General features: G+C 42.8%; 1 protein-coding gene across 6 annotated transcripts in view; it reads right to left on the bottom strand.

The window, feature by feature from the left end:
• Nucleotides 1–2,447: 2,447 nt before the first annotated feature.
• Cd44 (CD44 molecule (IN blood group)) overlaps nucleotides 2,448–25,923 on the bottom strand; it is an 83,561-nt gene continuing 60,085 nt past the window's right edge. For 4 of the 6 annotated variants that reach the window (XM_075961550.1, XM_075961547.1, XM_075961544.1 and 1 more), the window contains 7 exons: nucleotides 22,353–22,454; nucleotides 20,582–20,671; nucleotides 19,593–19,799; nucleotides 17,064–17,132; nucleotides 12,716–12,787; nucleotides 10,698–10,776; nucleotides 2,448–5,401 (listed from right to left, as the gene is read on the bottom strand). In XM_075961550.1, coding sequence (XP_075817665.1) covers nucleotides 5,197–5,401; nucleotides 10,698–10,776; nucleotides 12,716–12,787; nucleotides 17,064–17,132; nucleotides 19,593–19,799; nucleotides 20,582–20,671; nucleotides 22,353–22,454 — 824 coding nt within the window. In that variant the 3' untranslated portion in view covers nucleotides 2,448–5,196. The remainder of the gene's footprint in view (nucleotides 5,402–10,697; nucleotides 10,777–12,715; nucleotides 12,788–17,063; nucleotides 17,133–19,592; nucleotides 19,800–20,581; nucleotides 20,672–22,352; nucleotides 22,455–25,923) is intronic. The other 2 variants (XM_075961546.1, XM_075961549.1) reach the window with 1 other exon arrangement.

Consider the following 25,923-nt stretch of genomic DNA (forward strand, 5'->3'; position numbering starts at 1 on the left):
AAAATGGCAGGTGAGAAGTCTGATTCTACCCTGACTCTTTTGTGTTTGTTTGTTTGATTTTAGAGACAGGGTCTTTCTATGGAGCCCAGGCTGACCTATCAGACTTATGATCTTCTCATTTACTTTTGACTCCTGAGAGACTTCTGGTTGTACATATCTTAGCCAACTCCACAGTATCTTGCCCATACCCGAACTTGAGTCTTGGTTCTATTTATAAGGCCTACTTCTTTTCCCTAGAAAATACAGGATCATTTCTTTTCCAAAAATGTTGAGAATTTTTATGACAATGACTTGATGGAGTTTTGCTTTTGTCTATTTTATTAAGTATTCTTCTGTTCCTTAATCAGATATTCATATTCATAAATTCTGGGACATTTTCTTGTTTTGTTTTTTGCATGATCTCTCCTCTCCACTGCCAGTGTTTTCTTTTTCGATGTCTTTTCTGATTTGCCCACTGGGTTTCCTATCAGAGCTGATTATTGAAATGCATATCTCTCTATCTCCATTCCTTTGTCATTGCCTTTGCAATCTTATTTCTCAAATTTTATCTTATAAACCTCCTCTTGGGCTTATTTTAAAACTGTGTCTTTTTGCACTGAACTTTTTGAAAGCTCCATTTTGAGGTGCTCGTGAGCATCATTTTGTACCCAGCATTCTGTCCTCCCTTCATGCTTTGCCTCCTCTCTTACTGAGGCTCCCGATGATAGTGTTTGCTTGTTTATTTTTTCTCCATGAACTGTTTCTATCTCTTCTAAGTGGCTTGATCTTATTTGTTTTGGTCCTTGTATCGATGCTAGGTGTTTTCTGCAAGGACTTAGAACCCCTGTCTCTCAGTTTGCTGAGCCAGGCATAGAAAGGTGGGTGCCTGATAGGGTCTGAGACTTGATCCTTCCTCAACAGCTCCTGCCTGTTTCCCTAGGGCAATAACATATTAGTATCCTCAGACTTTTTTCCAGGCTTATAAAATTCCCTAGAAAGGTGGAACTTCTTGAAGGGAGCGGGACTCTGCCAGTGTTCTGGGAGCCAAGGAGAGGAAGAAGAACAGGGAGTTTGAACATTTCTATACGTGGCAGAGCTTCAGTATGTGTGTGTGTGTGTGTGTGTGTGTGCGCGCGCGTGCGTGCACACGCGTGTGAGCACGCTAGAGCACATACACGTGCACGTGCGATTTGTATTGTCAACTGTGTCTCCCTTGTTGCCCTTGGCTTTTTTACTCTCTCCAGAGAATATAATTCTGCTCCTTTGTGGGTACTGTGAAAGGACAATAAACTAGACTGCATAGAGGAGGAGAGGGGACTGGGGTTCCCACAGCTTCCTACAAAAGCTCTGAACCCATCTCCTTCCTCATCATTTGTAGGATAGCTACCAATGCCAATTTCTGAGCCTCTGTGGCACTCAGCCCACAGGCATGGTTATATCTCAGCTTTCCTCAGAATTAATTTAGGGTTAAAGACTTCCAAATTATTTAACCAGTTACCATTTAACCACCATTTTTCAGTGACAGTTGGTGTCATTTCCTCTTCCAAGCTTCTCTTGAGAATAGTTCTTCATCTCTATACTGTCCTATCTGGCCCAACATTCACTAAGGATCTAAGAATTGCCTTGAACTTTTGATCTCACTGCCTCTGCCTTCCAAACAGTAGGATTACAGACATATACCACTACATCTATATATGCAATGCTGGGAATGGAACCCTGGCCCTTGTTTATGCCAGACAAGTACTCTCTCAACTGAGCTACAGCCTCAGTGCCTCGTAACTGTAGTTAAGAAGCTGTCATGAGGGATGGAATGGGGGTATATTCTCTACTCTCTTAAATCGAGCCCGAAGACAGTTCTAGGCATTTTAGGAAGTCACACTTGACAGCATCTGACTTGCTTTTTAGATGGTTCTTAACAATAGATCTGTGGGGTCAAACTTTTCCTCAACACCAATTTCAAGTGATAGAAGCTCATCTAGATGTTTGCTGTTGTTGTTGTTATTTCTTTCTTTAAGAAAAAAAAAGGAGGAAGCTGGTTACTACAAGTACTTAGGAAGAAAGGTGATCAAGAGTTCTAGTTTCTGGAAATGACTCAAGGGTTAAAATACTTACAACACATGTGTGAAGACTGGAGATCAGATCCCCAGAACCCATGTAAAATGGGTGGGCATAATGGAACCCCATAGCAAGTGTAGCGATACTGGAGAGCTTTGGACTTGATTTAAAGACCCTGCCTCAAGGAATGAGGTGGAAGAACCATCAGGGATGACCTTGATTGATTTCAGTCCCAGGCTTTCACAAACATGTCCACTCCTACAAGTTTTTCTACACACGTGCAAACAAAACAAATAAAGGAACATGACCCCAACTGCCTCAGGAACCTCTGACTTCTTCCATGTTAGTCAGACATCCAAACATCCAGTCTGCCCCTCTCCACTTCCCAGGCCCCTCACCTCAGAGACCATGGCTTCCATTTCTTATGACCTTTTAATGTTTTCCAATACACACTTTCAGTTGGGTACACAGACCATGCTTTCCTCATTATTAGTGGTCAATTAATAAATATACAAAAACCAGAGAAAGGGAGGGTGGTCTCTGAAAAACTCAAAGGAACAATAGCGAAAGTCATTGTACAAACATTACAATTGGCTACATTTGAAATGTCAACCCAGAAGATTTACTCAAAGAAATAGGATGTAAGAGTGGACAATTCCTGTTCTTCTGAACATTTTACTTTTCCAGAGAAGGTGGCTCTTTCTTCCACTTCATTGCAAAAGTCTTAAATGGATGTTGGCTATAAAGCCAACTCTTGGTACTAAGGATGTCAATGTAAAACTTTTTTAAAGGTTCTGGAAACATCCATTTTATCTAGCTAGAACCTACAAAACACAGATGTGAAGGTATCTTTCCCCTCTTGATTTTTTTACCGAAGGCTACTCGAAAGAAATCCTTCAGGATACAGATTTACAATTGCTAGTGAAAATGACATCTGAAGTGCTCGTGTTACTTTACATGAATCACTAAATGCCTGCCCCTTATTTTCATTAACAAGCTCCCCGTTCAATGACTTAGTCTGTATCACCTAGCAAGTGATTGATAGGAGTAACACAAAGTCAGGCTATGCTACAAGAACTATAACAATCACAGTAAACAATATCCAACCCAACCTACTGGTGGGCATGTCTAGGCTGGGGAGAGAATTCTCTCTAGCCCTGAGACTTCCATGGCTCTCCTTGTGCCTCCAAAGGGTATCTAGGGATCAAGGAGAGCTTGGCAGAGCCCTTTCATACCAATGGCAGAGTGACTCGTTGCCTACAGTGAGCTCGTTGTGAGCTGGTTAGCCAGGACAGCTCTAAGGACACGGGGCATCCTAACACCACGGAGAACAACAAAGAATAACCTTGTGTCTATTTCAACTGGAAAAGACAAAGAAAACTAGGTGTCTAAATATGAAACTGACTAGTAGCATTCACAGAGGAAGGAAAAAGGAAGTTTGTGGAAGCCATGACATTGGGAAGAGGTAAGCAGGGACAGAAGGAGGCTGGAAGGGGGATTGGAAGAGCTGAGGCTGGGAATGAGTGGTGGAAAGTCTGTGTATGGCCTTTAAATAAAGCCTGAGTCCACTCTTGACATAAACTCAAATCAAATTTAGATGGGAAATTTTTCTCTTGTTTTGTTTTTATTTGACAAAAATATTAAACATATAAACTTAGTCAACAGTAACATCATGGGAGCCTTAGAAAAGAAGTATTACTTTACAGGAAACCTTACCTTACGGATTTAATTTCTTCTACAAGTAACCTGGGAAGATCCAGGAGCAATGGGACATTCTGGCAGATGAATAAATGCCACCAAACACTTACCCAGTATGTAAAAAGAATATGAGGTTAGAGGGTAATACCATTCTTCCATGGCTAAACCATAAACCTGCTTGTCTGGTGATAAGATTCCAGTAGTGGGCAGCCCTGTGGCTTTTTGGGGGATTCCCAGGCAACTCATTCTGAGTACCAACTGTTTGTGAAAATGTCAACAAACACATCCATGGAAATAGTGGGATGGGTTGTACACCACACCCTCGTGGTGCCAACTACGGCTTGCTGTCTACACTTTAATTTCGGTTAGCTTCTCCTTTTATTACAAGGCATCACAAGCCTCCACCATACTGTTTGGTGAAATCACTACTAGAACTGGCTTCTATGAAATAGGACCCTAAAAACTGTAGGACATAGAAACTTAATGTGCCCTTTAAGAAAGAGAAAAGGGTGACCACCAAAGCACAAAGTGACCAAAACTTGCCTACCGACAGTTCAGATTCCAGAATAGGAAAGAAACTCTTTTGATACCCTAGATCAAAACAATGTTTCCTTCCTTGATCTTCTATGAGATTCAGCTGGATGAACCCGAGTTGGGCACAGGTGCCCTAACATGGATTTAGGAGGACCATTCTAAAGTAATCCTGATACGCTATGAAGACTCAGACCTTGCAGATTAGAAACTGAAGAACAAGGTCAAGCTGGAAGATGGACAGGTGTTTATTATGAATCAACTTATACCCTGTTATGCTTCTGACAAAGTAACCTAAAAAAAAGTCATATTGAACAAAGGACCTCCAGGGTTTGATATTTCAAAAACAAAGATAAATAGCTTACTATAGATAAATAGCATCACCCTTTGGGGATCTCTCGGAAGCATCTGAACTTTTTCCAGCAGAGAGGGGAGTCTATAAAAAGGGTGTGTAACCAGTACACCTGATCTCCCACCCCACTGGAAAACAATGCCCAAGGACTGGACTGCTGGAGAGGCAATATGGACCCATTCAAATTTCCTCCCAGAGACCAATTCCTCTAAGCCCTGGGGAAAGTCCCTAGCTGGTCACTATTACCTGGAACTTAGGGTAGGGAAAGGGTTCAATAGGGACCAAGAATATGAATTTGATAGAAGCCACCTGTAGCATACCCTGGGAATGCAAGGCTTCTCAGGAGGAACTGGAAGAGTCAAATTCTTAATGGAATATTCTTTGGGCCCTCGTTTCAGAAAGCAATGCTGTTTTCATAAATTGGAACGGACTTTTTTAAAAATGTAAAAGGAATAGAAAATTTTATGCTGAAACTATCCCCAATGAAAGTAATCAGTAGCACACTGCATCTGTGAAGGGTCCCAGCTCCCAGTATTGACATGTCAGCAATTTGGTGTCTTTCCAAGCTACTGGGGTAGTCACTACACCCCAATCTTCATGTCCACATTCTGCAGATTCCGGGTCTCGTCGGCGGTCATAAACTGGTCTGGAGTCTCTGATGGTTCCTTATTCACCAAATGCACCATTTCCTGAGACTTGCTGGCCTCTCCGTTGAGCTCACTTGTCTTCCTGTCCTCCACCTTCCCATTGCCACTGTTGATCACCAGCTTTTTCTTCTGCCCACACCTGATGAGTTTGTAAAATATTGTATGAGAAAAGATGCACAATCAATCAACCAACCATCATCATCATGACTGACATCACTGCGGACATCACCATAATCGTCGGTACAATTTAGCATGGTCTTCCTCTGTGCTAAGCACTGGGCATGGTACCTTTTCTACTTGAACTTCCTAATACCTAACACCAGCATTTGCTTGTTTGGAGACAGGGTTTCTCAGTGTTTACCTGTCTGTCCTGGAACTCACACTGTTGACCAGGCTGATGGTGAACTCACAGAAATCTGCCTGCTTCTGCCTCCCAAGTGCTGGAATTAAAGGTGTGTGCCAACACTGCCCAGCTGACGCCAGCACTTCTTAAAGTGAGGTCCCTAGTCTAGAAGCTAAAGTACCCAGGGACTTCTCAGACATGGAAAGTATCTACTTTACTGCTTCCTGAAGCAGAAATCAGAAAGTGGTGGGCCCAGGATCTGAGGTTAACAGACTATCATTGCAGTTACTCTGTAGGCTGAGACAAAAAGATCATGAGTTCAAGGTCTTCCTGGACTACAAAATGAGTTCAAGACCAATCTTGGATAACTTATTGAAACCCAGTCTTAAAATAAGAAGGCAAAAGGGATCTGGGGATAGAAATATCAGTGGTAGAATACTTGCCTAACATTCATAATGCTTTAGGTTCAGTCCATAGTATTTGGAAAAACAAAGCAAACAATAAACCAGCACACTGTGGAGGCTTCTGCTGCAGTCAATGTTCAGAATCAGGACTCCAGAAACCCAAAGTTATCGTTGCAGCCCCCTTTTAGCTGAAGAAACTCTTGGGGATCTGAAAATCCAACAGTCTCTCTCAGCTAGTCAACAATGTAAGGATCCGGATCCTGATCCATCCGACTCTGGAGTCCCTGATTCTCCTCCCCCCAAACCGCTCAAAGAAGATGTTTGCCTCTGAAGCGCCGAAGTTCCGCAGCCTAAGATAAACCATGACGACTGAAATCATAAATCATTTCGATCTGTGTATTCAAGAAAGTTCTGCTACTTCCTCTATCAGCCGACACCTCGCTGCCACGTCCGGAGAATAAGAAAGCAGCGCTGTTCCAGAAGGACAAGGCCGTATTGATTTGTTTCCTCTAAGATTGGTTGACCTTTACAGAGTCCTGCTACAGGACGTTTAGTACCAATGGAAGAAAAGCCATGTGTTGTCACTTTAAGGTTCCTTAGTAATGCTACTCAAGATTCTCAGGCAGGAAGTGGGCTTCGATAGGAAAGCATGACTCTGACCTTGGCCTTGTGATTCTGATAGCACTGCCTGGCCCCTTGCAGCCCGATTCAAAGTTTCCCCTTTGCTGTAACCTGCCCACTGGTGTGAAAAAAGCAGTTAGATTAGGCTAATGGAAGCCAAGTTTTATAGCTTCATAACTTTGATGAGAGAAAATAAATGAGCACTTATTAAATGCCCGGTCGATTCCAGGCAAAGTACAAATCATTTGCTATAACACTATTAAAACGGCTATCGCTCCCATTTTGCAGCAGTGGGAACTGAGGAGCAGAGCAGTTTGAGGGCCCCCTTGAGATCACAGAAGTCAAAACGATAGAGTCCATATTCAGATGCTAAGATTCTGAAAAGGCTGGGCTCGCCTGGCCCTGTCAGGGTGAAGATTTGGAAACAGAATGAAGTTGGCACGGTTCTCCTTGTTGCTGGATATTTCAAGGTCTAGAGTCAAAACGTCTATTATATGTGATCGTGGCTCTTCCCTGTAAGACTGCCAAAGGCCACAAACTTTAATCTCCTGTTTGGGAAAGTCAAAATATACTGCCTCAATGGAGAGTAGATCCTGTTATCTTCCAGCATGTGTGGGGAACCATGGGAGGAAAGATGTTCCAGTTGTGAAAGAAACAGAGGAAGGCTGGGAGTGCAGGTGAGGTCCATGGACATAGCAGGAGGCATGTGAAGGCCTTAGAAGGCGTAGTGTTGAGATCTTATAGCTGTGTGTGACCTGAAGCAGCTCCCTGACTTCTCTGAGCCTCAGGCTGTTGGACTATTAGCCTCACAGGATGGGGGCAAGTGCTTCAAACAGCAGGAACTCAAAAGTCAGTCTACTCTTGCTGTTTACTGAACAATGAAAGTTGAATGAAATAAGACCTGGGGTAATCAGGAGAGAACCTGGAGTGTAGGAAGCATTCAGGAAGTGCTGGCTGCAGTTGTTAGCAGGACGAAAGCCACGCAATGTGAGCCCTGGTGGCTGCTTCCACTGTAACAACCCTGATGGGGATGACGACATCCTATAGAGACCTTGGCACCCCTCCTCTGGGCTATCAAATTGTTAAAAAAAAAAGTCCCCTAGAATTTCATACCTGCGGGGAGAAAAAGGCTGAATTCTGGGGCAGGCCAGAGAGAAACTTGTCTTTGGGATAGAAATTTCACCTAGTTCTCATACCTTGTAACAACTGCGGTGCAGGACAGACTGGGGTCCAGACAATGCTGGGTCAAGGATGGGTGGGATCATGCCTTCACCAGAATTGCTTAGCTGTCCATACTTCTTGCCCTCTATTTAAACCTTAATCCCATGTCTGGACTCTGAAGACCGACTCGGGGGAGGGTTGTCATGGGGTAGCTTTATTTGTTCCTCTTCTCAGTGTGACCATGCTGACTACCTCTCGGTTCTCTGATTTTCATGGTGACTGGTGGCTTGCCTGTTTGGCTGGTCTATTGGGAACGGGTGGGTAAGTCAGCTGCTAGAGCTGCCAGGGATTGGGCTCCGACCCTAACAACCCCAGGGATCAGGCTCTGACCCCCAACGTACCACCTGCCTTCCTCTATGTGCTGGTAAGATAACACAAAGGCTGGAGAACACTGCTGTATTATTCAGAACTCTCAGGCGGCATAGCCTGTGTTCTTAGAGGACAATTGCCCAACTTGACTAAGTCTCATTTGCTTATCAACTGGAGAGCTGTGAGGGAGAATGAAAATCAAAGGAAAGAGTTCTGGCTGTATGTATAACAATATGCCTGAACATGCAGGCAGGACCAGACTGTTACTGTAAACCAGCGGTTCTCAGCCTTCTAATGTGGTGACCCTTTAAAACAATCCCTTGTGCTGCGGTGACCCCCAGCCATAAAATTATTTCCTTGCTGCTTCATAACTGTAATTCTGCTACTGTTATGAATCTGGATGTAAATATCTGATATGCAAATAATTTTAGGTGACCCCCCCCAAGAAAGGGTTGCTCAGCTCCCAAAGGGGTCATTCCTCACCAGGGCTAACAGTCACAAAAGCCTGCAAAGGATGTTGTTGAATAAATGAATCCCCTCTGGAGGCCTTGTTTTCCACCAAACTCTCGATGATGAAAATAGAGTTCCCTGTCTCTCTTAAATGCAGTGCTCAAGCAGAAAGGCCCCTGTCTCCTAACAGGATTAGAGATGGGTTATTAGATTTAGGAAGACAACACACATGAAGGGGCCTGTGTGGCCGTTAACCATGCTTCAGCGGCGTGGCAAATCTGTTTTCAATTATCAAATCAGGGCACAGTAATTTATGGCGCCCATGAAGCTGCTTTCCCGAGGCTGGTTCAGCTAGCTTCTTTCTGCCTGTCCCTGTTTGCCTGTTGCTAGGGTGATGGCTGGCCTGGAGACAAGAGGAGAGGCCATGAGGTTCTTTCTCTGCTGCTGAGGAAACAAAGAACCACGTGGGACAAGATGTCACAATGTTCAGACTCCAACTGCTCTCAGCGACAGCTGAGATGTTAGGGAGGGCCCCCCACATCAACAGCATCAGTGACATCACCAAGGTGACATATGCAAAGCTTATGGACTGTATATGGGATACATCAAAGACTGATCCCAAACAAAAGGAAATTCATATTTAACTGAGCAAAAATAATCCAAGGGAAAACAAGGAAGCCAAGAAGAAGAATAAAAAGTCTTTTAAAGGCTTCCCCAACTTACGTATTTAAATGAACCAGAAAATTAACCTGTTTCTATCTAGTCATAGGAGCCCAGAGGAGATCTCTTTAATGTCCCACCAGTTTTGGTTCCATATGTGGTCAGTGCCCATGACTAATATTTTCATTATGCTCTCAAAGTATAGGTAGCAATACCGTGACTTGAGTGAGTACTTTCATTAACTCCAAACACCGATAAAACAACATTATTCGGTTTCTGCAGATGATTAGAAAGCCTACAAAGACTATACTGGGCACTGGAAATAGTTGCTTATTGTTTCTGAACAACAACAATAATGAAGTATATAATTCTTTTCAGCGGGCTCATAATCTGAGCATTTGGGGGGCTGTAATGTGACTTAGAGACATGGCAAAGGCCACTCAGTTTAGCAAGAAGACTCTAACCTTTCATGAGACAATCACAAAGGATATTTACAAAAAGCTTAGTGCCTGTAGCAGACACTTTGGAAAAAAAACAAAGAATCTTTAAAGTATCTGGGCAGGAATGTAGACTTAGATACTTTTGGGGTCTCCTGGATTAAAGTTCACATCTCCTGTTTCTAGAGTTACTGTGGTCCTGCATTTCGCCTTGGGTAGTATTCTAATTGGAGGTTGGTTATAAATTAATTAAATGTATATACTACCTAAATAACTTTAAAAATACTAAGCCTTTGTTAAGGTGGAGAGAGGGGCTTCAAGGATGAGATGCCTGTTTTGTGGTGCTGAACATACAAATGTTCATCTTTGTTTCAGAGACCTCACTATGGTAGAGATTTTCTTAGGCAATGTCCTGAATCCCTTCAACTGAAACTTTCAGGAAACACAAAATAACATCCTTACAGAGAAACAAACAACAAAACAAACAGGACCTGTACCAACTTTGGGTGAAGATTCTAGAAGATGCCTAGGCTTACAATGGTCAAGGGAAGAAAACCAATTCTTAATTTGTTATACAACATTTTGTGAATCATGAACAAACTTAGCAAGTGCTTGTTTAATGAGCCAATCACTGAATATACCTTTATATGATGTCCCAGTGATGTATTTCATAACTTTTATCAGATAGTCACCATAGGATTCAACCATGGAAAATTTAAGAACAGTAAGATCCAACCACTGTTGAAAAGGAGGGGTGCTGGTGTTTTGTTTCTCTGGATAATGGGACAGAGAAAGGCTTCTTAAACTATGACATGTACAGGACTCCCTGGGATCTTGTTAAATTACAAGTCTGATGTAGGAAGTCTGGTGTCAGGCTGGAAACCAGGTATGTCTAACAAGTCCCAGGGTACCAAGGCTGCCAAGGCTACAATCAGAGCCCAAATCCCACAATACCCCTCAAAGTGGAAAGCCGAAGGGGCTCTCTCTTACCTGCGCCTACTGTTGACAGCAATGCAAACAGCCAGAATCAGAGCCAGTGCCAGGAGAGATGCCAGGATGATGAGCCATTCTGGTAAGAGTGAACCAAGGACATACATGAGCTTCACAAACAGACTTCATGGAATAAAAAATACCACAGTCAACTCTGCAGAGAGGGATGACCAACAGGTGCAGCTAGAATATTCTAAGACAACCTTGACTGTAGATGCTCCATCCAACAGGCATCTTGTATTAATCTTTTATCAACAGTTAGTCAAATCCTGCTGGAAGAAAAATCTATCCAAAAACATCTCAAACAACCTGTTGAAGACTGTACATGTTTTTTGGTGAAATGTTAAATAGATCAAAGGACATTTATATTTCTCGTGACAGAAACATTCCATGTCGATGTAAGAGCATCTGCCTTATGCTTCACTCAAAACAAAGATGGAGTTCATAATCGGTGGGCAAAGGACATTCTCGTGGTTTGGTAAAGATAGATTTCTATGGCTCCTTTCAGTTGTTCGGCTCCACTTGTTAACAGATCCCAAAATACTCAAACTTTCTGATTTAGAAGTTACACGTTCAGAAAGTTATAGGATCTCAAAGTCAGCTGTAAAGATGTCTGTCATTATGCTCTTTATAACCGTGAAAGTTGAAATTGACTTAACATCCAATGGTGAGGGATTAAATGAATAAATTAAGATACATCCATTTGTTATGTGTTATAATTCAAGGGAAAGATATTTAATGACACGGAGAGTGGAGCTGACCAGCAGAGAACGTTAACTAAACAGCGCATACAGCAGTTTTGAAATCAATTACTCTGAAAATAAATATGAAGGATAATATCTCTTAAGAATGCAGCTTAAATACTTCTGGGTAATGAGGAAGATAGTAAGGGATTTGCATTTCCACCCATTTGCTAAGTTGCATTTTCTAAAGTTTATTTGATAATTATGTACCACTTGTGGATTAATGAAATATTGTCCACATGTTTTAAACTCGGGCTTCTGTAAGACAGAGAAGCTGACCCTATTCAGTTGCAGGTGTGTGCAGTAAACGAAGGCTTGACAAAAAAGAAAGAGGAGCTTGGCAGTCATGCCCGCTTCTCCTTGGAAGTCCTACCTTCCTCCTATGTTAGACTGTGCGTTCTCTTTGGCTCACCTCAAGAGAGCAGGGACACTGTAGGGACGAAGCCATTTCTGTTCTTCTTCCCCCACCCTGCTTGACTTTCAGCACTGAGTGTTTCACACTCCTCCTCACTACAGTGGGATGAATCCCTGTTTGAATTCAGCCTGCCCATTCCCTGCCTGCTCCTCCTCAGGTGGTCAGCAAGCTGAGACAAAGGAAGAGGGCCACAAGGGAAGCCACTTTGGAGCTCCCCGGAGGAAGGGTTGAAAGGGTAGTTTACCACAGTAAAAGAAACTTCCTGTGTGGAATCCCCCTTTGCATATGCTCAGTTTCAACCCCGTGCTAAAAGAAGAAATTGCATCAAAGGCTAAATCTTGTAGCATGGGACAGTCAGATGTCACAGCTTCCCTCCGTGTCCAAGTCGTACTTTCTAAAAAGTTCCTTCCGGCTGAACTAACAAGCTGTTCCTCAAGGAAAAGTAGGTTGGGGAGCAGAAGAGTGTTTCTACTCAATCCAACACGGATGGTCCCGTGTCTCCTCCCTGCCCACTAATGCAAAGAGAATTACATGTTTCATCTCTAGTCCTAGAAATATAGGGGAAGATGGGTTGAGATAGGAAGGACCTGGGTTTGCCCTGGGGTCTTCTTGCTCATGTGGGAAGGAGGCTTCAGGACATACCAGTTCTTTGTGGCAGACCTCCATGTGAGCTCATTCAGGACACGAGGGACCTAGAGGGGGAAAGAGAGGGCTCCCTCCTGTCCCACGAGGGGCTATCATATTTTTGCTTATCCTTAAACTTGCAGAGAGGTGCCAGATGTGCTGATGAGGTCTTTCCTAGGACTTTGTGAGAACCTTGCTCTAATTATTTTACTTTTGCTTCATGGCGTGAAACTCACCTGGAATCTGAGGTCTCCTCCCAGGAAGAGGAGTCGTGTTCGCGCCACCGTCTTGACTTCCACTTGAGTGTCCTAAGGGGGAAAACAACGAGCTTTTTCAGCCCCAGTTTGGAATGTATAGCCAGGAGTTTCTTCCAGAGCATTGTCCTGGGCTACCCTCCAACCACTGCCTCACTAGACTCTAGAAATAGATTCAAGACGCAGACGTTTACAAAGTGTTAGGCAAAGGTATCATCTCACTCTCCGCCTCCCAAGGAAGTTCGGTGTGACCAAGCTAAGGCTTACAATGGGATTTTTGTTGCAGGGAACAGTGACGGACAGTGTTTGAACTTGAGCTCCAGTTCTGGTCCATCCTGGGTTTAGGACCTAACTTATTAGCAATATGGGCCAGGACAAATTATCACCTCGGAGCCTCTGTTTTCTGGCTTATAAAATGAACGTCATAGCAGGAACACCTTCATTGTTGTCTTACAGAGACTTAAAGAAGTAGATGATAGTAGTAGCTGTGTGCAGTTACAACATTCTCTGTCTAAGACCTTGCCTATGGACCTGTAGACCAGCAGCATCCCATGACTAGGGAGCAGGCTACCAATATGAAATCTCAAGCTTAACTCCAAACCTTCAGAAACAACATCTTTGTTTAAATAATATCCCTAATGTATTCATCTACTTCTGAAAGTCCAAAGTGAATCTAAAAAAATCACATGCATTATGCTGCTTAGTTTTTTGTCAACTTGATACAAGCAAGCCAGAGTCACCTGTAATAAAGGAACTTTGATTGAGAAGATGTCTCCATCACATTAGCTTGTAGGCAAGTCTATGGGAGAGTTTTCTTGATTGATGGTTGTTATGGGAGGGACCAGCCCACCAGGGGGAGTTTTCTTGATTAATGATTGTTATGGGAGGGACCAGCCCGCCAGGCAGTGCCACTCTGGGACAGATGGTCCTGGGTGGTATTCAGGTTGAGCAATCCATGGAGAGCAAGCCCACAAACAGCATTCCGCCATGGCCTCTGCTTCAGTCTCTGCCTCCTGGTTCCTGCCCTGAGTTTCTTCAGTAGACCGTGACTCAGGACATAAAAGCCAAGTATCTCTTCCTCCCCAAGGAAAGGTTTGGTTGTGGTCTTTATCCCAGCAGTAGAAAACAACGTAGGACTCATATTATAGGCACTAATATGAACACTATTTTTTTCTTTGGCAGGAGGGGTGAGCACTGGCTTTTTCTATCTATAAATGAATGGTTAATAGAGTCTATGCTAAAACAGTAAAACATAATAGAAAAATAAATGCTTTCTACCACTAAAAGACAAAGGGAATGAACAGAAAACCCGGCTTGGAAGGAAACACGGTGAGACAGACAGCCTATGAGTCAGAATCCAGAAGCCTTTTCAAAACGACAAAGACATCACATTTCAAAAGAAACTTCTTGGCATTCTGTCTTCTCTCTTCCTTTACTCTTTGCCACTAAAGAGCAGCCTGTTCTGGGATCTTGAAGGCCACCAAAGGGAACAAAACCTGGGCAAGACATTGTTGGCTAGCTCATGGTCTACGAAGATGGGGCTCAAAAGAAAATATTTTCTGAGAGAGCCAAACTTTAGGCTCTGCAGAGTGAGCGCTGGTGTCTAACCATCTAGGGTGGCTTCAATGTGGACAGTCTGGTGTTTTGCTAAGGCCCCCACAAAATGGAGCAAGGCAACTTCTGTGCTGTTTCCACAGCGCCCGCACTGTTCTGAGAGTGGCCTCTCTTCTCAGATCTCAAAGGAGTCCATGGTAGGTTTTCTACCCACCTGCCGGTGTCCTGGGCAATTGGCAGGTTTGTGTGTGCACATGGCATGTGCACACACGTGCTGCACAGCAGCCACCCAAGCCGGAGCGCTGTGGCCTTGGAAACCTCTGTGAAGGGGTAGCCACTCCTACCGGTCTCCTTTGTCTGACTCATGGCAGCCTTTGATATTTGAAAGGGAGGCCATTAATAGATCATAATCTATTTTCCTTTTCCAAAGAAGTGCTCCCAGCAAGGAAAGATCTAGGTGTGTGCACAAGATGAAACCTCCCGTTTGAACAATAGACACCTGCATAGGAGCCAAAGGAAAAAGACCAGTTCCCACCCACCTGATTCTCACTTCAAGCAAAAGCCTAAGAGGATGGGCCAGAGACAGCAGGCTTCCCTTGTGCCCAAGAGCTCCATAAAGCCAATCCCGGTGGAACAGGCCTGGAGAACGAGTTCTGCAAAGCAGGACACTGGGCACACCAGTTTGGAGATGGGGCCCAGCCACAGAAATGGGCACAGAGATCATTCCGTTGGCTTTAACGGCAGCGAGAAAGGCAGTGGAGAGTGGAGCACACAAACCAGCTGAAGGGGAAGGGGCTTAAATAAACTCAGACCCTGATCTGGTTTGTATCTGCACAGGGCACGATTAGGCCCTTTCCACAAGCTTCTGTGCACAGTCTCTGTGGCTGGTCCACCGACTACACTCACAGTAGTAGGGTCTCTTGGTTTGGGGAACCACACCTTCAAATAATAACCTCTTATGTTCTCAATACCTCGTGTTCCACACGAAGCCTAGATTGCTGAGGTAGGTCACACGATCTCTCTTCCTACCAACAAGGAAACAGAAGCTGGGGATGACCAAGCATGCTAAGCACCCCAGCGAGCTCGAAACATCTGTCTCGACTTCAGGGTAATTATTAATGAGCCCTAAATGCCAGAGCTCCCACATTTAAGGGCTGTTATCAAAGTCATTGTGTAAATACCATCCTCAGATTTGCCTGAACCCCGGAGGCAGCGCTCGTCCCCAACTCAAGCCCACAGCAGAGGATGCTAATTTATGTGGATTTCCTGGTTCCTGTGGACCACGTAGATTCATGATGATCAGGAACTCATGATAGGAAGTGCTGAGAGAACCTCTCTGTAACCCCAGCATTAGGGATTAGAAGTAAGCTTGCCTCGTGTCAGATTTTGCTGCCTGGAGCAATGATTTCAGGGGTTGATCTGAGTCCTAGCCAACAGCAGTCTATTTAATAATGCATTTCTGGCAGTAATTATGGTCATTATGGAATTTTCTTCCAGACCAGACTTAGGAGCGGCAATATGAGACCCCAGGCCTGAAACCTGGCTCCACCACTCTCTGGTCATATGAACTTGGCAAGTTGCTTGCCTTCTCTTACCTTTCCTTCTTCTCCTCATCTGTAATAAGGAGATGATAATACTGTTTTCATGTATTGTAGTAGGGTTTGCAAGGTGATTAGATGAGTTAATAGAAAGTGAACTCTAAACTCCCTAGCACTGGGCATGCGCACCCTACTGAAATATCAGTTTCATGTAGTTCAATATACAAATGATACGTTTTGGTTAGTCTTTCTGGCACACAGTAAATCCTCAAATGCTGGCTTTATCAGTTGCCAGGAATATGCTAAACACTTTCCAGGTATTCATTCTGCCATGTGGCCTTTAAAGGGTACCCCGTGACAATATCTCTAGATTTTCAGCTAAGACATCGGCTTTCAGACCCTGTGATCATTGTGCTCAATTTCTAGGTAGAGGAATGAGAATCAAACATGAGCTCCTTTATGCTGAAAGAGTTCTCCTAGGGGCTCTCGAATGGGGGCAGTGTTAGATGGGGTTGTCCTAGTTAGGGTGACTATTGCTGTGATGAAAACTAAGCTGGGGATGAAAGGGTTTATTTGGCTTACACATCACAGCCCACCGAGGGAAGCCAAGGCTAGAACTCCAACCTGGGTGGAGGCAGGAGCTGATACAGAGGCCGTGGACGAAAGTGCTGCTCACTGGCTTGCTCTCTGCGGCTGGCTCAATATGCTTTCTTATAGAACCCAGGACCACCAGCCCAGCAGTAGTTCCAGCCCCAGCGTGGGGGCCTCTCCCACATCAATTACTGAGAAAATGGTCCTCAGGCTTGCCTGCAGCCAGATCTCACTGAGGCATCTTCCCAGTTGAGGCTCCCTCCTCTCTGACGGCTCTAACTTGTGGCAAGTTGACACAACTCTAGACAGCACGGAAGAACTGCATGAAGCCTTCCACACTTTTTCAGATGGAAGCTCCTTTTCTAGAGTGCTGGTTCTCACAGTGTGGTACCCATCCCGGCAGTCTCGGGGTGACTGGGAATTTACTAAGCATACAAATGCTTGGGCCCCACCCCAGACTACTGAATCAGAAACTTCAGGGTGGGGTCTAGCAGAGTGATTTAATAAAGCCCTCCCTGTGGCTGAAAATCCATGTGTTTTCTTTTTTTAAGTGTGAGACAGTTCTCTAGGGACACTGACTCATGCTTCATTAGCAATCGTCAGGTTGGGAGATTATAATAGCAAGTGACTAAACATTTCAAACTCACCATCTGATCTGGATCCATATGTCACAGTGTCGGAACCATGCCTGGGGTCCATGGGTGTGTCTCGGCCTTCTAGAATAATAGGTAAAAAGAAAAAAAAAGTCAGCACTGTGTGTCTATCACACTGTGATCTTCACTTCCATCGGGTGTGTCTTCGGGAAGCCAGCATCTGCTAACAACCAAGAAGTCACTGTTCTTCTTTAAGATGCTGAGGAGTGGGCTAGAACCTTAATCAAAATGAAGGAAACTGAGGCAGCTCAGGCCGTTTTGGATGACCACTAAAATAATGGTGTGGGTAGAAATCCAAATCTAGCAGAGCAAAATAATATTCTAGGAAAATACTATGATGTTTCCGTGGGGCTGGGATTTGAGCGGGACACTTCTTAGCTTGGACAAGAGTTTCGATACTGAAATATGATCACGTAAATGGGTGTACTCGGGCTCAGCAAACGCAGCATGAAAGAGGTGTCTCTGAGTCTGAGACAAATGAATCTTAGGCATGAATGTGGGAAAAATAAACTATCCAGAGAGGAGAAAGGCCAGACTTTTCTTAAGAGAAAAAAGAAGCAGTGAAATAAGGCGAATGACATAGAGCTGGGGATCAGAATCAATACCCGCTGACAGTTTTTTCAAAAGTTACACCTATAATTTCAACAACTGTTGGCATGATCCCATCTTCTCAAATATCCATCACCAGAAAACTCTCGGTTGAGACAAACTCAAGAGGGGGTAAATTTAAATCCAAAGATCAAATCTTAGGTTCAGTATATGAGAAACATACACAGAGAACAAGGGCTTCTCATGTTGGTATAGATCATTACAAAAGCACCTATGGAGAGAATACAGTGAGCTGCTCACCACCATTCCCCGTTAGGAGAGGGTTGCCGGGAACTGCTCCTGTTATAATAACAGACAACAGCACTTGCCGAAACACCACACTGAGAGTCCCACCACCAAAATCACCATTTCCAAACCATCACCGTCAGCAAGCCCATCAGCACCACTGCCATTGCATAGGTCTGTGCTATAGGCGCGTAGATTGAGAAACATGTATAGACAGAAATACACTTTGTGAATCCTCTAGAAGAAAATGGGGAGTGAGGATCAGGCTGTTTACGAATTGAATCACTGGATTCACAGAGAACGGAAGGAAATACAGACACCACCACCTTTCTTATGTTGATCAGATGGGATCAGCACGGGTGCATAGTAATTCTGTAGAAGGTATTTTATTTGCTGGCAATTAGACTCTGCAAACGACCTAAGGAACTATAACTAAGATTGCCATTTCAAATTTAAATCCTTTAAGTTGCTCCATGGATGGGACCATTTTAGCTTGAGAACAGGGTGGCCTTCCTAAATTTGATTCATTCTGCAGGAATCTAACAATAGCACTTGGAGGTTTTAATGAAGAAAAGAAGGTTACTAATAAGGACACTAAGCCAAAGCCTTCAGAGTGGAAGGGGGCTTGGGTTTGCCAACTGCTGAGGTTGATATTTTTAAAGCTCTTTTTCTTGAAGCCCTGGAGAAGGATGCCAAAGGAAATATGCCACACATATGCCATCTCCGTTTTTTTCCCCCTCTGTCAATCAGAACCTCACCACTACCATCTGTTTTGCATATGTGATTCTTGTGAGATCAGTTTCTTGTCTTTTGGGAGAGTGAAGGAGGTAGGGGCTTTCTACAAATTGTGTGTGTGTGTGTGTGTGTGTGTGTGTGTGTGTGTTTAAGGTTGTTAATCTTTAATGTGTTAGCGATTGAGTGGTAAGAGGTACCTGGACTATAGGCACTAATAGGATTGGGATTCTAGTTTCTTAGCCACAGAAAGCACTTCCCCTTTGTACACCATTAGTTTATTAATACAAACAAAGAAATAAAGAAGAGAAGAAGAGAGGATTGTTTATTTGAGAGAAAGGTCTCATTCTGGGTCCATGTCAGACTTAGTTGAGTAAGTCATATGTTTACAATTACAAAAAAAAGTGAGGATCCCAGTTTATTAACCATGAATCTTGAACTTTGAAGCACACCATAAGTAGAAAAAGCTTGCATACCAACCCATCACCAAAAAATGAAATGAAATGAATCAGTCCACCACCTATGAAAGATAATGTCAGAGGAAAGATAACAGTATATGAAAATCATTTGAATGTTTGGTATAGCTTTGCTAAACAGGCAAAATATATTAGCTGAATCATATGAAATTGCTAATAGTCAACTATTTCGATCGACGAAGATATCAGTTTCACATGACCCAAGTTAATATATCACAGAATGAAGAAAAGACAAAGTGAGAAAACCTACCATGAGACCCAAGTCACAAAAACTAAATAGAGATTACACCAGGAAACGAGAGCCTTGAGTTATCTCAAATAAACCCAAGTTTGCTGGCACTAGAATTGATGGCCAATGATGAAAACCATTCCCATGGCACAGAGTAATCTAAACGCAGCCTGCACAGAAAATATCCCAATAATAGGAAAAGATATGTTGCTTCTCCAGAGAAGCAAACCAGATGACAAATGGCCAAATTACCTGGTAAGGAGCCATCAACATTAAAGTCGAAGTCTGCAGCAACAGTCACTTCAGTTTCTTCAAAGACCCCAGTCTTAGCAGGGGCCATTGGGGTGAGAGTCCCATTTTCCATTGTGTCTGGATAATGAGGGGTGTAGCCTTCCAGAGAAGTAGTTGTGTCTTTGGGAAGGCTTGGGCCTCTTCTTCCGTCTTTACCACCACTCCTAGCTGTGTGGTGGAGGTGGAGTCAATGACAAGCCCACACCTGGATGGTCACCACCCACCATGTGCTTGTCTTCAGAAGGGAAAGTTGCCGACACATCTTTCTACTTGTCCTCCAAGACCAAAAGCAAACGGTACTGAACACAACCAATATTTGACAAAAGACTGCAGCCGGATAGCACGCAACAGAAGAGGTTTTGGTGACTACTACTCAGAAGACGTAGTTGTTACAAGATTTGTCTGAGTCATCAAGGGGAGGTTAATCCCATTGTGACCTTGGACTCAACTCAGGTACTACAGGATTTTGAGCTTTTTTTCTCAATTTGATCCACTTCTGATGATGAAGAGGAAACAAACTATTGGAGAGAAAGATAAAACCATTCTGTCTGCAACTGGAATAAGAAGCTCAAGATCCCAAAGACCTGAGTCTACTGACATGATTTCTTTTTTGTGCCAGAAGGCATTGCTTTTGAGTCACCAATACCATGAGTTGTGGTCCAGAAGACAAAATGGAGATAGTATTAATACAATGGATTTCAAGGAAATCTCATAGAAATAATCATCACTTTTAAAAACCAATTCAGCAGAAAAGTTTGTACCTAATGTACAATGGCTTCTAAAAGGTCTACAAGCAGAAGAACCAGAGACCACCACCAGACACACCTTTTATTAAAATTCAAATGTAAAAGTGAGCAATGGATGCACCACCACCGAAGACCCCACAAAGTACCCAGAGCTTATTGATTTCTGCTAAACAGCCAAGCCCAGCTGGGGTTTATGATCCTTACTGCTAGATGGCAGAATAGAAGTTGTTGGGTGGTCTTGGTCTTCTTCCAGTTCTTCATGTGATGTAGAGACTTTCTGAGAATGACTCTGTGCTGTTTCAATGAGGGGTGAAGCTAGTGTTAATTAGGAACCATACTACAAGGATGTTACCCACCAACAAAGATGATCTAGCTATAGGATATTAGATGGACAGACACAATGGGGAAATTATATTTGTGCCCGTCATCATCTGCTGATTGATAAAAACAAACAGAAAAAAATCATACTTTGTCCCTAGTTAGCTTCTTTGTCTCTCAGTGAAGTTTCAGAGTGAAACCCAAGCCAAAACTTTGCCCTCCCTGGACCACCTTGCCCCAACAACACCAAAGACCCCAGGGAAACAAAAATCATAGAGACACAGAAAGGGTAGTGGTAATTTCAGTTTTCTCTCAACCACCAAGGTTGGCAAGTTGCGTACAAAGTTATAAAGAAAGCAGTGCTGTGCAGTGTGTCTGTGAACACAAAAGAAGAAGCCCATCTCCATCATTTAACTCAGAGCAACTTTACAAGAAAATACATGACTCCCTTGTAGAGGACCTTGCATTTTAGTGACTACTTTATTAGCAGGCCTGTGATCTTGCTTGTAACAGGGTTTCTCTTCACTGCACCAAAGAGATGCTTGCCTGGGCAAACACAGGGTCCTCAGTGACACGTATCAATTTGAGACTGAATCATGGCCCATATCTGAAATCACTTTGACAGTTTTGAGTTCTTTTCTTTTATATTCTTCTAAGAAAGGCACTGACTGACCTCTGAGGTGCAGGTGCAAAGGCTCCATAAAACACACCCATCAGCCATGTCCACCACCAAAGAAATATAACCAGGAGAGAGACATTCAAAATCCCAAACCCAACACCAGAACAAAAGCCAACAGTAACACAAATGGAAATACAAGTTGAGCATTGGCAAGGGCCGTTGATAGGCTTGTTTATGTCTCCTTTGATGCCTAATGCTGCTGTTTACATTGGTGGCAGTCAATACACGCCTGCTGGCTTTTTTCCCTATGCCTAAAGGGCTCCTATCAAGGACTCTGCCCATGATGTGTAGCAAGCAGTGAAATGAGGCCTTCTTAGTTTGGAGAGTTCTTTGATAATCTGCCAAGAATTCATGAATGACTTTGGATTGATTCTTGGTCTATCCTTATACACATAATGAAAATTAAGGGTACTAAAAATTTCATATTTCTTCCTGGCAGATGTTTAATGATAGAAAATATGTTGACAAGTGGTTCTTTTCCATTCCCAGGGCTCCACCACCTTGGTCAATTATTATCAACATTCCTTACTCTTCTTCTCAAAGCTAAATGTGATTTCTCTAGTCACTGTGATAACCTGGTCCTCATGTTACACACTCATGGAAGCAATCTTTCTCCTTCCTTGACTGGTTAAAGAGTGAAATTCAAAAAGTCTATTAAAACATAGATAAACCACCCTACTAGTGATGGTGTCGTTCATCTGGAGGGTTAGAGAAGAAAAATGAAGATGAATTAAACCTCTATATCCTTTCATTAATAAAAAGTCATAGACTCAGGAGGGGACTGTGAATGAAGATAAAGTCAGGTTTAAAGAACCCTCACAAGAAAGACAGACAATGAAAACAGATTCACCCCTGGTTGAGCTGAACCACCTAGCAAAGACTGCACCGTTCCACCACCAAATGTGACATCTTGATCAATGTCAGCAGAAGTGAAGTGGGAAGACAGGCCAACAAAGGGCTGAGTGACATTATCCTTACGAGTAGTCACTGAAAGTGGTCCTGTCCTGTTCAAGTCTTCCACCACATGAGTAGTTGGAGTTCCAGCAGGTTGAAGGGTTGTACTATGGCTGGAGTCTGTATCTGAAGGAATTAAAGGAGTGTTATTGCCTTATTCCCTATGCCATTGCCTGAGGGCCCTTTGTCTTAGAGCTAAGTAATTATTACATTCAGCATGGTAAGAGGAAAGAAACAAGTTTTCGTGTCCAGAACTGTGAAAAATGATTGTTTCATCAAGAATACCACAGGCTATAAGAGGTTTTCATTGCAGGGCAGAGCTAGACAAAAGCTATCATGTATATGTTTGCTTGTTTTGCTTAGTCTGGAAGGAAGTTACATGAGCTCACAATGAGGCTCACAGTCTGTGCAAAGGAAGAGAAATGTAACCCGTGTTGGAATTGCTCAATTCCAAAGCCGACAGGTACAGTTAGACACATGGAGCGAAACAGCACAGACAAGCATCACTTTGTCACCTCCAGCTGTCACCAGGTCAAACAAAACAAAACAACACCTACAAAAACCTTGTAAACAGCCATTGAATTCCCTTATTTGGTTATTTTTGTTCCTTTGTTTTTGCTTCAGAAAGTAAACATAGGAAAAAACAAAACCATATACACATTACTCAATATAACTACGTTGAGACAACTGCGTACCTATAGACAAACAAGACTCATTCTCCCCATAAATACAAGAAATAAGTATCTTGGGAATTATGATTATAGTGTTGAGTGGTGCGAAATATCCCTGAAGTAATTAAAAAGGCTGCTTTTTGTGATGGTTATCACAGATCTTTGGTGGGCTGGAATAACAAGTTCAGAGCGAAACAGAGGCCCAACAGCCAATAAACACCGTCAATGCTACTAACTCTACAATTTTCTCAGTCCACCCACACCACTGCCTCTGGGGAGATCTAATCAATTCCAAGTGGCTCCAGTGGGAAGTACTGAGATATGGGGCACACGCCTTGGGACTCCAGCCTTTGCATGCTAAAAGCAAAGACAGACAAGACCCCCGTTAGAGAAAAACGCGTGGCTGATTCTACTATCAGGATTTCAAAGAAGAAAGGCCAGCGACCCTTCATTCAAAATTTCAAATTGTATACCCTGCCAGAAAAAGGCCTTGTCTACTGAGGGCCTGCAGCCGCTCTTGCTCACTTTCCCTTTTGTAAATTCTTGGAACACTATCATGTCATTGTATGATGGAAGCTAACTGTCTTATGTGTGTGAGGAAACAGTAAAGAAATTGCCGGCATGACTACTCCATGCTATAGTTAAAGTTTGCATTGTAGATATGAGAGAGAGAAGAGCCAGAGATATCTGGAAGAGTCTGGAGCAAAGAGAGAAAAACAAAGAAAACAGTAGATTAACCATGGCCAGCAGCCTGGACATGCCAAGGGCTAGGAGAGAGGGAGACCAACAGAGAATAGCAGACAAAACAAGATGGCGAGACCAGAACAGAGTGAGTGAGAAAGCAGATAATCTGAGGAGGGAGAGTAGCTGTGCAGAGGGAAGAGCCAGAAGACAGGCATGGGGCGGGGCTTAAAATATTGTAACAAGCATTTGTGAGCTGTGATTGAAGGATCTTGGAGGCCAACATGGGTTTTGATATGCAGTCACAGGTACATGTCAATGGGGATTCATATGTTCTCTCTGCCAGAGGTGAGGGAAACGACTCCTTTTGGCAGATGGGAACTGGTTTCACAAGCTTCAGAGGAACGCTGGCCTTTATCTAACCACCAGACTTCCTCCTATAGTCCAGTTGGAGATCCTTTCCGGATATGCGAACTGCCTATGAGACCTAACACCTTTTTCTTGGATATATAGAATGTAATCTTTCTCTCTTCTTCAGGCTGGACACCTAATAATATTTGTGGAATTCTTTTACTGGGTTTATTTATTTCTTTATTTCTTACCATGGGTCTCTTCAGAGTCCCACCCCCAGGAACTAAGTACATCAAACTGTGTGCTGGGTCTTGCCTGTGGCACCTCTGTAACTCAACAAAATGGCCCCAGCCTAGCATTTTAAACACGCCCTCTCTTAGGACACATGTATCCACTCATAGTGACGTGCGCATCCCTTGGCTTTTCTTCCTTTATGGATCTGTTCACACGTGTCTCCTGTTCAAAAACTCCTCCATCTCACTTCTCTTTTCCGTCTAGCCAGGTCTTTGCATTTTTATTTTTGAAAAATTGCTTTCGGTTCTTTGTTCTTCAATGGTCTGTGGGAGGTGTGGGAACCTCTGGATTTCTTTAGTGTTCAATATTGAAAATATGAGTTTTTGTGTTGTCAGATTTATTGTGCTCTTAAGTATTTTCATTTCTCTGCTGACTTTGAAGTTTCTTTCAATCATGAATATGAATAATGCATCCTTCTGTCTCCAGGATGTTTTACATGTCTAGTGCATACCATATACATGGTTGTTTATTGGATATCTGCTCACTAATATTAAGATAAGATGGAATTTCTTTAAAAATGGCAACTATAGAAGTTTTTGGATTTACTTTGGATATAATTTTGTAGTTATCCAATATGGAGATATATTCACAGCACTATTAGAATGTATTTCAGTCAGATGTGTGGAGCCTATGGCTGACAATTTATATCCAGAAAATAGATATAAATGTTCTCTGGAAAAATTTACAGAACCCTGTATTTGGTTATTTTGGAATGTTACATTTTTTGTGGTAAGAATATTTTGTCTTTTTAAAAAAGTAATTCTACTCACGAATGTAGTGGAAATACAGTCTTCTACTTGTTAAATCTTAAGAGGACAGAAGCTACTAATTCTTGGTGCTTCTGTCAAGCAGGTTGCTGCTGTCACAATAAAGGAAAATTGCTTTTAAATATAAAAAGTATTCAAATAATTTACTGCCTTCCTTTCTTGCAAAACTACAACTAATGTCTTTGCTTTCTCTTTTCAAATGGCTGTGTGTAAATAAGAACGGAAGGCATTAGGAAAACAAGAGTTTTGTCTCATGTACAAACTGTCTATCCATTAAGTTCATAGCCATTCAAGGAGGGCCAAGAATGATCTAAGTCCTAAATCCTTCAATACCACATTATCTCTGAACGAGGCAATAATAAATAACTTGGAAGTTTTCTGAGTCATTTACTGTTTATTTACTTTAACTACTCACCAATCTTTTTCACCACTTAGATTTGTCTACCAAATCCCAAATTTATCTTTGAATCTATCATGGACACAGTCATTGCATCCATTATTTATTTTTTTCTTTTGAAATCTTTGTACATAAAAAGGAAAGGAATCTTAAGAATATCTCTTCTTTATCTGGGCATGATAGTACATTCAATCCCAGCACTCAGGAGACTGAGGCAGGAGGATCATCAAAAATTGATGATCAGCTTGGGTCATGTAGTAAGACCATCTTAAAGTAAGAAACAGCCTACCTCTCCCTCAGGATAAATAGCTTCCAATGTAATCAGCTTCAGACTGACTTACTTAATCTTCCTGCCAGATTCTTCACTCTCTGATAGAACGTTATATGTCAATGAATGTGCATGCCCACTCCTTACCAACTTGTATCAGCAAACT

Source organism: Microtus pennsylvanicus, chromosome 2 (genome assembly GCF_037038515.1).
Source record: "Microtus pennsylvanicus isolate mMicPen1 chromosome 2, mMicPen1.hap1, whole genome shotgun sequence".
Lineage (NCBI taxonomy): Eukaryota > Metazoa > Chordata > Mammalia > Rodentia > Cricetidae > Microtus > Microtus pennsylvanicus.